The 10909-nt window shown below is 39.5% G+C and overlaps 2 protein-coding genes across 2 annotated transcripts; one reads left to right on the top strand and one right to left on the bottom strand.

The window, feature by feature from the left end:
* The first annotated feature begins 38 nt into the window (after positions 1-38).
* LOC131781995 (mismatch repair endonuclease PMS2) lies at positions 39-6292 on the top strand. Its single transcript, XM_059098702.2, has 4 exons — positions 39-381; positions 863-1214; positions 2567-2855; positions 3663-6292. The coding sequence occupies exons 1-4, from the start codon at positions 44-46 to the stop codon at positions 5366-5368; spliced, it is 2685 nt and encodes an 894-aa protein (XP_058954685.2). The 5' UTR covers positions 39-43; the 3' UTR covers positions 5369-6292.
* A 6-nt stretch (positions 6293-6298) lies between these two features.
* LOC131782008 (NADH dehydrogenase [ubiquinone] flavoprotein 2, mitochondrial) lies at positions 6299-10407 on the bottom strand. Its single transcript, XM_059098718.2, has 9 exons — positions 10313-10407; positions 10129-10209; positions 9656-9718; positions 8531-8618; positions 8030-8129; positions 7755-7852; positions 7372-7481; positions 6800-6876; positions 6299-6496 (listed from the first exon to the last, which is right to left on the bottom strand). The coding sequence occupies exons 1-9, from the start codon at positions 10370-10372 to the stop codon at positions 6403-6405; spliced, it is 771 nt and encodes a 256-aa protein (XP_058954701.1). The 5' UTR covers positions 10373-10407; the 3' UTR covers positions 6299-6402.
* Positions 10408-10909: the final 502 nt, after the last annotated feature.

Below are 10909 nucleotides of genomic sequence, written 5' to 3' on the forward strand. Positions count from 1 at the left end.
TCCGAAGATTTCCGGAAAAGTTTTCGGAACGAGTTCGAACAAAATGGCGGCCATATCATCATCTCCAGTTGTCCAAGCGATCGATCAGAAATCTATTCACCAAATTTGCTCTGGTCAGGTTGTTTTAAGTATTGCAACTGCAATGAAAGAGCTTGTTGAAAATAGCTTGGATGCTGGAGCCACCAACATCGAAATCAAACTACGAAATCATGGCGCTGACGTTTTAGAGGTTATCGATAATGGCTCTGGGGTAGAACCCCACAATTTCGAAGCGTTGACTTTAAAGCATCATACCTCGAAGCTAAAAGATTTCTCCGATCTCGCAAGCGTGGAAACATTTGGTTTCAGAGGGGAGGCACTAAGCTCCCTTTGTGCGCTGAGGTATTTGTGAAGGGGACGCTGTTTGGTGTTGGCGGGAAACTAAATTGGTTATTTAACGTCCCTTACGACTGAATGTTGTCGATAGCTTGCAATATATCTGTAAATTCGTCACTAGAACCATTTGACAGGTCAATAACCAAATCTTTAGCTAAGAGAGTGAGGGTGATTGTGCTAACAATGGAAGGTCGGGGTGTAGTCAAGAGGAATAGGGGAAGGGGTGGGGAATGGGGTGGGGGGGGGGAGTATGGATTGGTGGGATCTTTTGATCTCATAGTTTTATTTTGACTAGTGCCTCAACCAACTTGGTATGGGGCTTCTTGTATTGTAGTGCTCAATTAAAAGAACAGCAAAAAGGTCACAGAAACAAGTCATTTTACATGCCATTGGGGTTCAAGAACTGGGTAATGAGAAAACGATACCACATTTTTAAGGAACCACAAGCCATTCAATTTGCCTGATGTATTCTTCTCTCTCTCCACAGCAAACTTATAATAGTGACACATCACTCGTCCCAGACTGTGGCAACAAGACTAGAATATGATCACAATGGAAAACTGCTTTCCAAGAACCCTTGTGCCAGGGCTGTTGGCACCACAGTGTCATTAGAAAACCTTTTTTCAACTTTACCTGTGCGCCATAGAGAGTTTCTGAGAAACATCAAAAGGGAGTTCTCAAAACTAGCACATGTCCTTCAAGGATACTGTCTTGTAAGTACAGGTGTGAGGATAATGTGCAGTAATCAAGTGGAAAAGGGAAAGAAGACAACAATTGTGTCAACAAATGGAAGTGATCAGGTGAAGGATAACATAACCTGTGTCTTTGGACCAAAGCAGGTATGTGTAGTGTGTATTTCCCTGACTGGTATAGTACAAGGTTGTTAAAAAAGCTAGTAGGTACCCTGTGGTATCTCCTCAAATAAAACTCCTAACTTAGAGTTTGACACTGAGATACTATGGTACCATCACAAAATTTTTTCTGCCTTTGGGTACTGCACCCCTGACTTGACTTTGAACATCAATGCAGTAATTGGACTTCACATTCACTTTTCTCACATGCGATTGCAAACCAGGGTGAATTTCACTCTTGGAGCCCATTGTTTTAATTTTCTTATGACCATGATGCACCCTCCTGAAATACATCATGACAGTGTACTGCAGGAGGCCTTTGCCAACCTCTGACTGACTATTAACCAACTTGCTATCTTGTTATTACAGTGACATCATGAATGATAAACAGTTATTAGTGAGCCTATACACTAGCTGTTTCAGCATGAAATATCTGGTTGAGTACAGTTCAGTTTTACCCAGTTTAACTCTATGTGGTGTTTATTTGTGACACTCTTCTCTCTATGATAACATAAAATGACGTTTGAAAGATAACTCTGTATTGACAGACAATTATTGACTGTCTTGCTATCTGATACATTGACTAAGGCTTCCTTGAGTACTCTTGATGCCTCAAGAGGAGTTCCCTAAATGTACAGCCAGGTGCTCTTACATACTCTTAAGTGGCTAACTGTCCTGCTTTGATACCTTCACACCCAGGGGTGGTTTTATTTCACCTTGGTGCCACAAGATTTTGATTTATTAAAACCAGCAAGTTCCTGTAGGCTCCACTCTCAGAAGCCCTTAAACTACTTATTCAGGTGCTCTCACGCTCCCTCCAGTTGCCAACCCTTTTGCTCTGATACCTTCACACCCAGTCATGATTTTATTTTTCCTTGAAACCATGACATTTTGGTTTATTCAAACTAGCGAGTTCTTGTAGATCTGTAATTCTATAAGTTCTCACACCTACTCAGGCAGTTATCATGTAATTATATCTTATTTCTTTTTTGTGGATTGATAACACTCTGCGACCCCATGTTGTTGCCTTCTCAAAGTGCTTTTTGATTTAATTTTGTTAAACCGAAATCCCAAATACGAAATCACGGCAGCTGATCAGAACAGAGGAACACCTCGGGACTTAGTGCTAAATCAAATGACACAAAGAAAACCAGCCTCGCATTCCAGAAAAATTGAGTGTTCAAGTTCTGGTTGATTCCAGTTTTGCTTCCGATTGGTTGAGGAGAAGGTGCGAGGTTTTGTTTTGGGCACCAATCAAAAACTTTAGGGAAGCAAAAACACCACAGTCCTGTATTGCCGTCCTTCGCGTTAACTTGAAGATGTAATGTTTATTTCTTTAGGTACAAACTATAATGGCTTTTGAACAATCAGCGCCAAACGAAGAGGATTGCAATGAAATCGGCCTTGATGCAGCGAAAACTGACATACAGAACAATCCCTTCCATATCACGGGCTATATTTCAAAACCAGATCACGGCATGGGACGTAGTAGTGCTGATCGTCAGTTTTTGTACATTAACAAAAGACCTTGTGAACTATCCAAAGTGCTCAGAGTCATAAATGAAGTTTATCACACTTACAACAGACATCAATATCCTTTTGTGATGCTAGATATTACCTTAGCAAGAGGTGAGTTCTGATTACAAAGATTATTGTTATGTACCAAGCACATACAATACAGTGAAACTTATTTTTACCTGACACCCCAAGAGACCCTCGCTTCGCATCCGTTCAATACAGAACCTGTGCAGTGTTGAGGTCGTAAAAAATCAATGGTGGCAGTGCCCAACTAGAATATGGGAGGCACTGGTTCGAATCCCGTCGACACCTGATTTTTTTAGGCCTCTTTTCTGTAATTGCTGAAATGGTAGTTCGCCTGCGGGGATCATTTCATCCGCAGGTCAAATTAAAGCTATTTCTTTTCGAATTGTTACGTAATAAAATCTTAAAACTGACCTTTTTGTTTGTTTGTTTTGTTAGTCAATTAACCCTTTAACTTCCGTGGGTGACAAAGACAGAATTTTTCCTCACTATATTTCTACCATATCATGTAGACAAGTGATGAGAATTAAGAAAAATATCAATTATGGGATTACTAACTGATCCGATACCAAATTCTCCAAACTAACATAATGAGATCGTTTGGCAGACAATAAGGAGAATCATTGATGAGATCTTGGGAGCTAAAGGGTTGATCACATAATAACGTTCATTGAAATTATATTAACTGTGAGCAGGCTCACTTTGTTGCCACGGCACGAGCAGCGAAGCTCGCGTGTCATATTTCTCGTGCCGGGCTCTTCACAGACCTCTCGCGCGCTTGTTCCGTTCGTTGGCTCGAAATTCGTGGGCTTTGCCGCGCATGCCGCTGCGTTAATATATAATGAAAGCCTGCTCGCAAGCTGAAATATATGTTTTTATGGATTCTTCTGACAGATGGAGTGGACGTGAATGTGACTCCGGACAAACGACAGGTTTTTGTTCAGGAGGAGAAGGTGCTCCTGGCCACAATGAAATCATCCTTGAAGAGAATGTTTGACCCTTGTACAGCTTCATTTGATGTCAATCAAAAACCTCTGATGCAAATAACACTGGCCGAATCTTTCTCAGCAAAAGAGGCTAACAATGTGACTTTCCCCGAGAACGAGCAACTTCGTAATCAGAAAGGTACGGGCTCTACAGTCAATAAAGATGCTAAAGTATCACAGTCTGTGGAGCCTATGTTGATATCCAGACCTGGTGTGTCTGAAGAGAGAATGAGGTTCCCTTCCCTCAGTAGTTTTAAGAGGAAATTCTCAGCTGTTGATGGACATGTTAAGAACAAACCAAAAGAACCCTGCAGTAAGCAAGCAAGGCTTACTTCTATGTTTTCTCGGGTTGGTGGTTTGTCAAATCGAAGCCACAACGTGGGACTACGATCTGACAGGAAACATACAACCGTAATTAACGGCCACGGAGATGATGAAGAACTCAGGGAAGATGGCAGAAGTAACGAACTTGTTATTGAAGTTCAGGACGAATTAGACACGAAGAACTTTGTGAAAGAGAAGTATGTCCTTGATCATAATAATGAGGACTGCACAGTACAGCGTGAAAGCGACAGTATATTAAGAGTGAGTGAGGTAAGGGACACACCTTGCGGAGCGACTGTTTCAGATGATAATTCTGTTGAGGAGAGTAGTTCAGGATGTCCTGCTTCTTCCCAAAGTTTTAGTTTTATAAACGAATCCGGAGAAAACAGCCAAAATGATCCAGAGCCTGTGAATGAAAATCAATGCTCTTATAAAAATGTGGATGGCAGAGATGACGTCATGAAGTCGTTACTTGTAACTCCTAAACGTCCGAATGCTTCAAGTACAAAACAAGTTGCTTCCGGTTCATTTAGAGACCGGAAGGAAAGCACAGTTAACTTTAGTATGGATAATCTGATAACTGACGTCAAGAAACCGCAGCGAGAAAAAACAAGGGCTGTTGAAGCTCGCTTGTTCAGAGCCAAGATTGCTCCCGAGAGTAATTCTAGTGCAGAGTCAGAGCTGAGAAAGAATATTAGCAAAGACATGTTTAAACGGATGGAAATTCTAGGTCAGTTCAATTTGGGTTTCATCATCGCTAAACTGGACAATGATTTGTTTATAATCGATCAGCATGCATCGGATGAGAAGTATAACTTTGAAGATCAGCAGCGCAATACCACAATCAGGTCACAACGGCTCATTGTTCCACAGAAACTTGAACTAACTGCTGCTAACGAAGCCATCCTCATGGACAATGTGGATATATTTCGAAAGAATGGGTTCGAATTTGAAATTGACGCAAATGCTGAAGCGATGAGGAAGGTCAAACTAGTTTCGCTTCCAATGAGCAAGAACTGGACCTTCGGCGTGGAGGATATCGAAGAACTGATTTTCATGTTGAGTGATTCTCCCGGCATTATGTGCAGACCTTCCAGAGTTAGGAAGATGTTTGCGAGCCGTGCATGCCGTATGTCTATCATGGTTGGAACAGCATTGGATCAAGCCCAGATGAAGAAGATTGTCTGTCATATGGGTGAGATTCAACATCCGTGGAATTGTCCTCATGGCCGGCCCACCATGAGACATTTGGTGAACCTTGGCATGCTGCCATCATCAGATTGCCATTGAAAATTGACGAATTAAGGTCAAATTTTTCCTCATTTTAAAGGAAACGGAGGAAATTATTGTCCGCATTAGTGAGATAGAGAATCCACGCTTGTTCCCGATCAAGATGTCAAGATGGTAGCTTCTGTACGAGACGCTTTGTACTTTAGAAAGGTGCATCATCATTAGAATCTGTTAGAATATGTTATGTTAAATCACAGTTTGAATTCATGATTATTCTTCACGGAAGAAGGAGTATGATTTATGTTGGTGACATTAACCCTTTAACCCCTACGAGTGACTCGCAGCCTCTTTCTTTCTATAATGTCACCTTTGAGTTACACATTAAGGTCACGAGAGTGAAGGAAAATGATCACCAACCAAAGAAGCTGTTAATTTTAAACAAGTTCTCCTTGTCAGCAACTTAGGAAACGTCTGAGATTAGTATGGAGAATATGCTTATTGATGTTAGGGTATAAAGGGTTAAACATCCCTGCAAAGTTGCACATAGTCAGGGCACCGTGAAACTAGTGAAACCAAGCGGTGCTACCATTTTCATATCCAGATAGAAAATTTAGTTAAATTCAGTGTAGAGTTATTTCACGAGCTAGATTGTTAACTATGAGACGTTAAGTGAACCTCACAATGCTGCCATCATATATGTTAGGCTGGAAATGGTCTCCATAATTCGTTTATTTCCTCATCTCTAATGCGTTGAGTTTGCTCGACTTCCATCAAAGTAAGGTTTGTTTAGTTATTATCATAGAAAATGTAAAATAAAGTACACTAAATCATGCATCGATTTGTCGTATTCGTCTCGAAATACGTAGACTCTGTTAGGGAAATAAAAGCCGTTTACCTCTCGCTAAAATGTGCGTGGTTCTAAGTTTCTGTAATAAGATGAGAGTGACGGAAAAGATAAGATATCAGAGTGAAATCAACCTCCAATCAAAACAAGTTAAAAACCAAATTTATTTATCGCATCTCAAACAAGACTACACAAAGTTTAATTTCTATTTTACAAGGTTCAATAACAGTATTATCAGTGAGCAAACGGTTTAAAGGTCAGATCGCACACCAAAGCCTGGCCCTTTGGGAGGCTCTGTTAATGACGTCAGTCCTCCAGCGGGCTCACAACAAAATCGACCACTCCTGGAAGAGAAAGCAAGCCCACATGAGAGAAAATGAAAAGAAAATAGTGAAGAACATCACCTGCACAATCGCCTGCGGGGGCGCTCTCTTAGCGGTGAGGCCCACGCTTTTCCAACCGATGTGAGCGTGCGGAAGGTTCGTGAGGGTCCAAGCCCAGACCCCTCGTCAACCTTTCGCTCGTACCTCTCGCTCGCTCGTCTCGCTCATCGGTTCGAATCTCGCCGTTTCGCCGCTCGTACTGCACTGAAAATGAGGGCATGCTAGCCAGCTAATGAATAAAAGGTGTAAATGTAAGAGGCATACCTGGGTCCCGCTTTTGGTGTTTTTCCAGCAATCAGATCGTCAATGATTTCTTCTACGTCGTTGGCTGCGAGGTCCTCCTGGAAAGATTTGATACACAATAAGAAAAAGTGGGTTAAGTCACAGTCGTTAGGACTAGCCTTTTACTACATTAATGACAGAGTAACGTGCTTTCCTAAACAAATTGTCGGAATCGTACCTATGAATCAATAAGGCAGAATTCTTTTCCTACTTTATACTTAACGCCCGGGACGCTTCCGTTTTATGAAGGAATGATGTTATTAGTCGACGCATTTTCCCTTTGTTTCCAATAGCCTAGTACCCACCAAGTGTCCCGCAAATAATTACCACCAGTTAATTTATCGTTAACTACGACATTCTGCTCATTTTTGTCAAAAAGTAATTCCCTGTTTTAGTACTTTTGATGAGTACTAACATTTTAAACATCTTCCTTCCCGTTCCCCTGTGCGTAACCAGGTCAGTGTTCTTATGACTCTTGGTGAGCTTATCAGTGCAACAAATAAACGGTATGTTATTACTGCATGGTAAGGTGAAAAAAAGGAAACTGTTCTCACATAGTAGTTGTCGTTAATCTGCATCATTGGGGCATTCACACATGCTCCAAGGCATTCTACTGAACTCATGGTAAACAAGCCATCTTTTGTTGATTCGCCAATCTTGATACCTTAAAACATCAAATTATGGACATTTCACCTTTACAATTTATGAAGATTTATAAAAAAGCTAAGTTTTGACATGCAACCTGATTGGTCAAAAACCTTTTGATTAAATAACTCAAGAGCTCGTGAAAAGAAACAACCACTTTTGGAATATGTTGCAGTTTCAGGAGTGAAAATGTCATGTAAAAAGAAGGTTCCTTGGTATTAATTTAAACAAGGGGAACCAATAAAAGTTCTAGTTGTTTATACTACTTGGCATGTGGGGTGAGTTAACCAACCTAATTTCTTGGAAATAACTTCTACTACCATGTCTGAGTCTCTCAGTTGACAAGGTGTTGTGGTGCAGACTTGAATGTGATATTTTCCAACAGGTTCCCTTGGAGAGAAAAATTCATTTCTTATCAGGTTATCAGCTCCATAAAGAGATATGAGGATAAGAACCAGGTGTGAGAGTCTTTTAAAAAAGATTGTAAGCTTAAAATGGTAAGAGAGAGGACATTTTGTCACTTTTGCACCTTTATTTTTTCTTAAGATGGCAAGCTGCTAAACAAACCTGTTATACATGGTGTAGAATGTTGCCACTTCATAAACTCTCATTCTTGGCATTTCCAACAAATCAGCAACATAATTCATTGCAGAAATTGGTAGCCAACCTAAAAGAGAAATAAAAACTTTCATGCTATAATAGGCACGATACTATCAAGAATAACTTACCAGTAAGTTACTTGCCTATGACATAGCTCAAGGCTGTCACTACTTTAATTGTCATGGCCAATAGGGAACTTTTTAAAACTTGCTGCTTATGGCCATCAGTTGAAGTGAGATACACATTAGCTTGAAAGCTGGCATTTTATTTTGGGGACCACTTTGTGACTTTAAGTCACCATATGACAACTTTGAAAAGAGTTGAGCATGAAGCTTTGCACTGAGTAAGTCTTTTCATCCTTGATAAGTGGATGGAGAGGTTTCTTTCAATTAAGATCTGACTTCTACCAAACCTGTATGCAAATTTTTTTTTTCTGTGAAAACAGCATGTTATAATTCCACTGCATACCATGTTGTCTTTGTGCCAGATCCAGTACAGGTATGACAGCAGCTGCTTTGTGTCCATCAGGGTAGTTGTTTATGATTGTTTTCGCTCTCTAAGAAAACAACAAATTGTCAACTCTTAGAACAATTATGATGAGTGTGTAGCTTAAATGCTCATCACTGCTTTCAGTATGGCATACTTAATCTCTTTAACTCCCACAAGGATTAACAAGTAACTTCTCCCTTAATATCTGTACATTATCCAGCAAACAGGTAATGAGAATACTCAATCTTAACAAATTCTCCTAACTAGTCTACAGAGAAAAGCAAGAGAGGAGAATTAACAAACAGATCAGGGGAGTTAAGAGTTAATTAAATCATAAAAAATTGAATTTTAGCCCATTTTGAGCATGTATTGGATAGTTAAAGAGTGAGAATCTTAAATTACACATTAAGTTTCATGAACACCCAACTGAACTAGAGGCTTTAAATGTTTGAATAGACTTTTTAGCAATAGATATGTTTCACAAGTTTTGTTAAAGTTTTAATAAATTTGAAACAGGACTTGGTCAATTTGTGTCTTCTGTTTCCATCTGTAACTATACTCCTCATTTTTTTTTTTGTAAATTACCCTTATGTCTACAGACTGAATTGGACTTCACTCATCCCCATTACCATGATGAATTGAGAAATGAAAAAGGCTGCGATAAATAAGTGGGATTGTACCAAATTCTCATGTTAGAGCTTCACAGAGTCAGTAATTAAAACACTAATGTCATGAAGGAAAACCCCATGAAGCCAGCATTGATGTTAGTATCATATCCTCATTTTAAAAAACAAGATCATTTTTCCTTCATGGCTTAAGCTGTCAGGCCATAAAAAAATCATTAAATTTTTTTAAACCCTTAAACTCCCAAGATCTGACTGTTCATTCTCCCCTCCAGCTGCTACACATTTCCTTATAAATTAATTATGAGAATTTGGTGTAAGATCTATACAACAAATTCCACCTGATAAGCTTGAACATTCTTGTAATGTGTTTGCTGAAAAAATGTACATATATTTTAGGGAGAAGTTGCATGTTAATCACTATTGGGAGTTAAAGGGTGAAGAGAGTGATATTGGCTTGATTCCCTATTTTGTTGCTCACCTCCAGGTTTTTAGCAGTCAGTTCAAATGGAATGTCTGGATTATTTTCTGGAGTATCCCTGTGCTGTGAACAAATTCAAAGTCATGTATCAGTTTGGTTCAGTTTCCCTTCAAATTAAATACAGCCTGATCACAATTTTGGTATTCAAGATCATCTACTTGTAAATAATATTGGAAGTGAGGTATATGTATCATCATCTCACAGCCAAATTATACAGGTAGGAGACTACTTTTGTAAGTAGATTGCATACTTTTCAAGAGCTGTTCAACGTATCTTCTTCTTTTTTAAGAAATGAATCCAATGCAACTCTAAAGTTTAAGTTGGGTCGTTATGTAACAGCAAAGCAAAGTAAGCAAACGCACCACATAGCTTCGCTGGGTATTGGAAACGTGGAAAATCTTTCTTCTGATGATTTCTCTTATGAGTCACGGCTGCAAATTGAAGTTGATGTTAATCTTATTGTGCACACTTACCACGAAAAGCTTATCTGACAAGACGGGTATTGCCCGATGAAAACATCTTGAGGGATGGATGGATACTGCTTGTTGACTGGCCTACGATTAGAATCATTTCTTTGCATGAATTTATGAACTTCTCTCCAAAAAAGTGGAAGAAAGATAGTTGAGTGGTTATTCTACACCTTGATTATCTCCTCACCTTGCCAACAGCACGAATAAGCGAGAATGATCTTGACAAAGTTCTCAGACTCGACAACATGGCGGTCGAAAACAGAAAACTTTAATTGGTCAGCGGTAATTACCCAAAACCAAATATTTTTAGGGGAGGTCTGGGAAAAAGTGACGATCCAGCCCTTCAAGTTTAGCGGACTTATCCTGCGAAGAAATTTGTTTTAGGACTCGTATTGTCATCATATTTCATGGATTATTTTCGATCTACTGAATAAGGTTGTGAAGAAGAAGAAAAAAATAAGCAGAACAACAACAACGACGAAATAGGCGCCGTCACAATGTGTAAAAAGTGCAGTCTTATTACAAAGTAAACTCTTTATTTTCTTTTCTTTTCCGCAATGGTCTGCTCTGATTACTGCTGACCGTCTCCAAAAATGCTCGACGTATTGATTATACTGCATACCATTTCTTACATGTAATATCCAGTCTTGATTGAAATTTACAACGTTGTTTGATTGTAACCAGGACTGTTGTATTCCATTTCAACTGACGACACGAATTCACTGATGTAAAACCTGAGTTTTTGTGTGAGAAATGTCTTTGGAGAATCAAAAGCTGGGATGTT

This window comes from Pocillopora verrucosa, chromosome 3 (genome assembly GCF_036669915.1).
Source record: "Pocillopora verrucosa isolate sample1 chromosome 3, ASM3666991v2, whole genome shotgun sequence".
NCBI lineage: Eukaryota > Metazoa > Cnidaria > Anthozoa > Scleractinia > Pocilloporidae > Pocillopora > Pocillopora verrucosa.

Coding starts and splice junctions, on each gene's coding strand:
- LOC131781995 (XM_059098702.2), top strand. CDS start 44: ATGGCGGCCATATCATCATCTCCAGTTGTCCAAGCGATCGATCAGAAA. Junction 1,215..2,566: donor GTGTCTTTGGACCAAAGCAG/GTATGTGTAGTG, acceptor TTATTTCTTTAG/GTACAAACTATAATGGCTTT. Junction 2,856..3,662: donor AGATATTACCTTAGCAAGAG/GTGAGTTCTGAT, acceptor TTCTTCTGACAG/ATGGAGTGGACGTGAATGTG.
- LOC131782008 (XM_059098718.2), bottom strand. CDS start 10,372: ATGTTGTCGAGTCTGAGAACTTTGTCAAGATCATTCTCGCTTATTCGT. Junction 9,719..10,128: donor TGTCAGATAAGCTTTTCGTG/GTAAGTGTGCAC, acceptor ATTTGTTCACAG/CACAGGGATACTCCAGAAAA. Junction 7,853..8,029: donor TTCTACACCATGTATAACAG/GTTTGTTTAGCA, acceptor TTTCTCTCCAAG/GGAACCTGTTGGAAAATATC.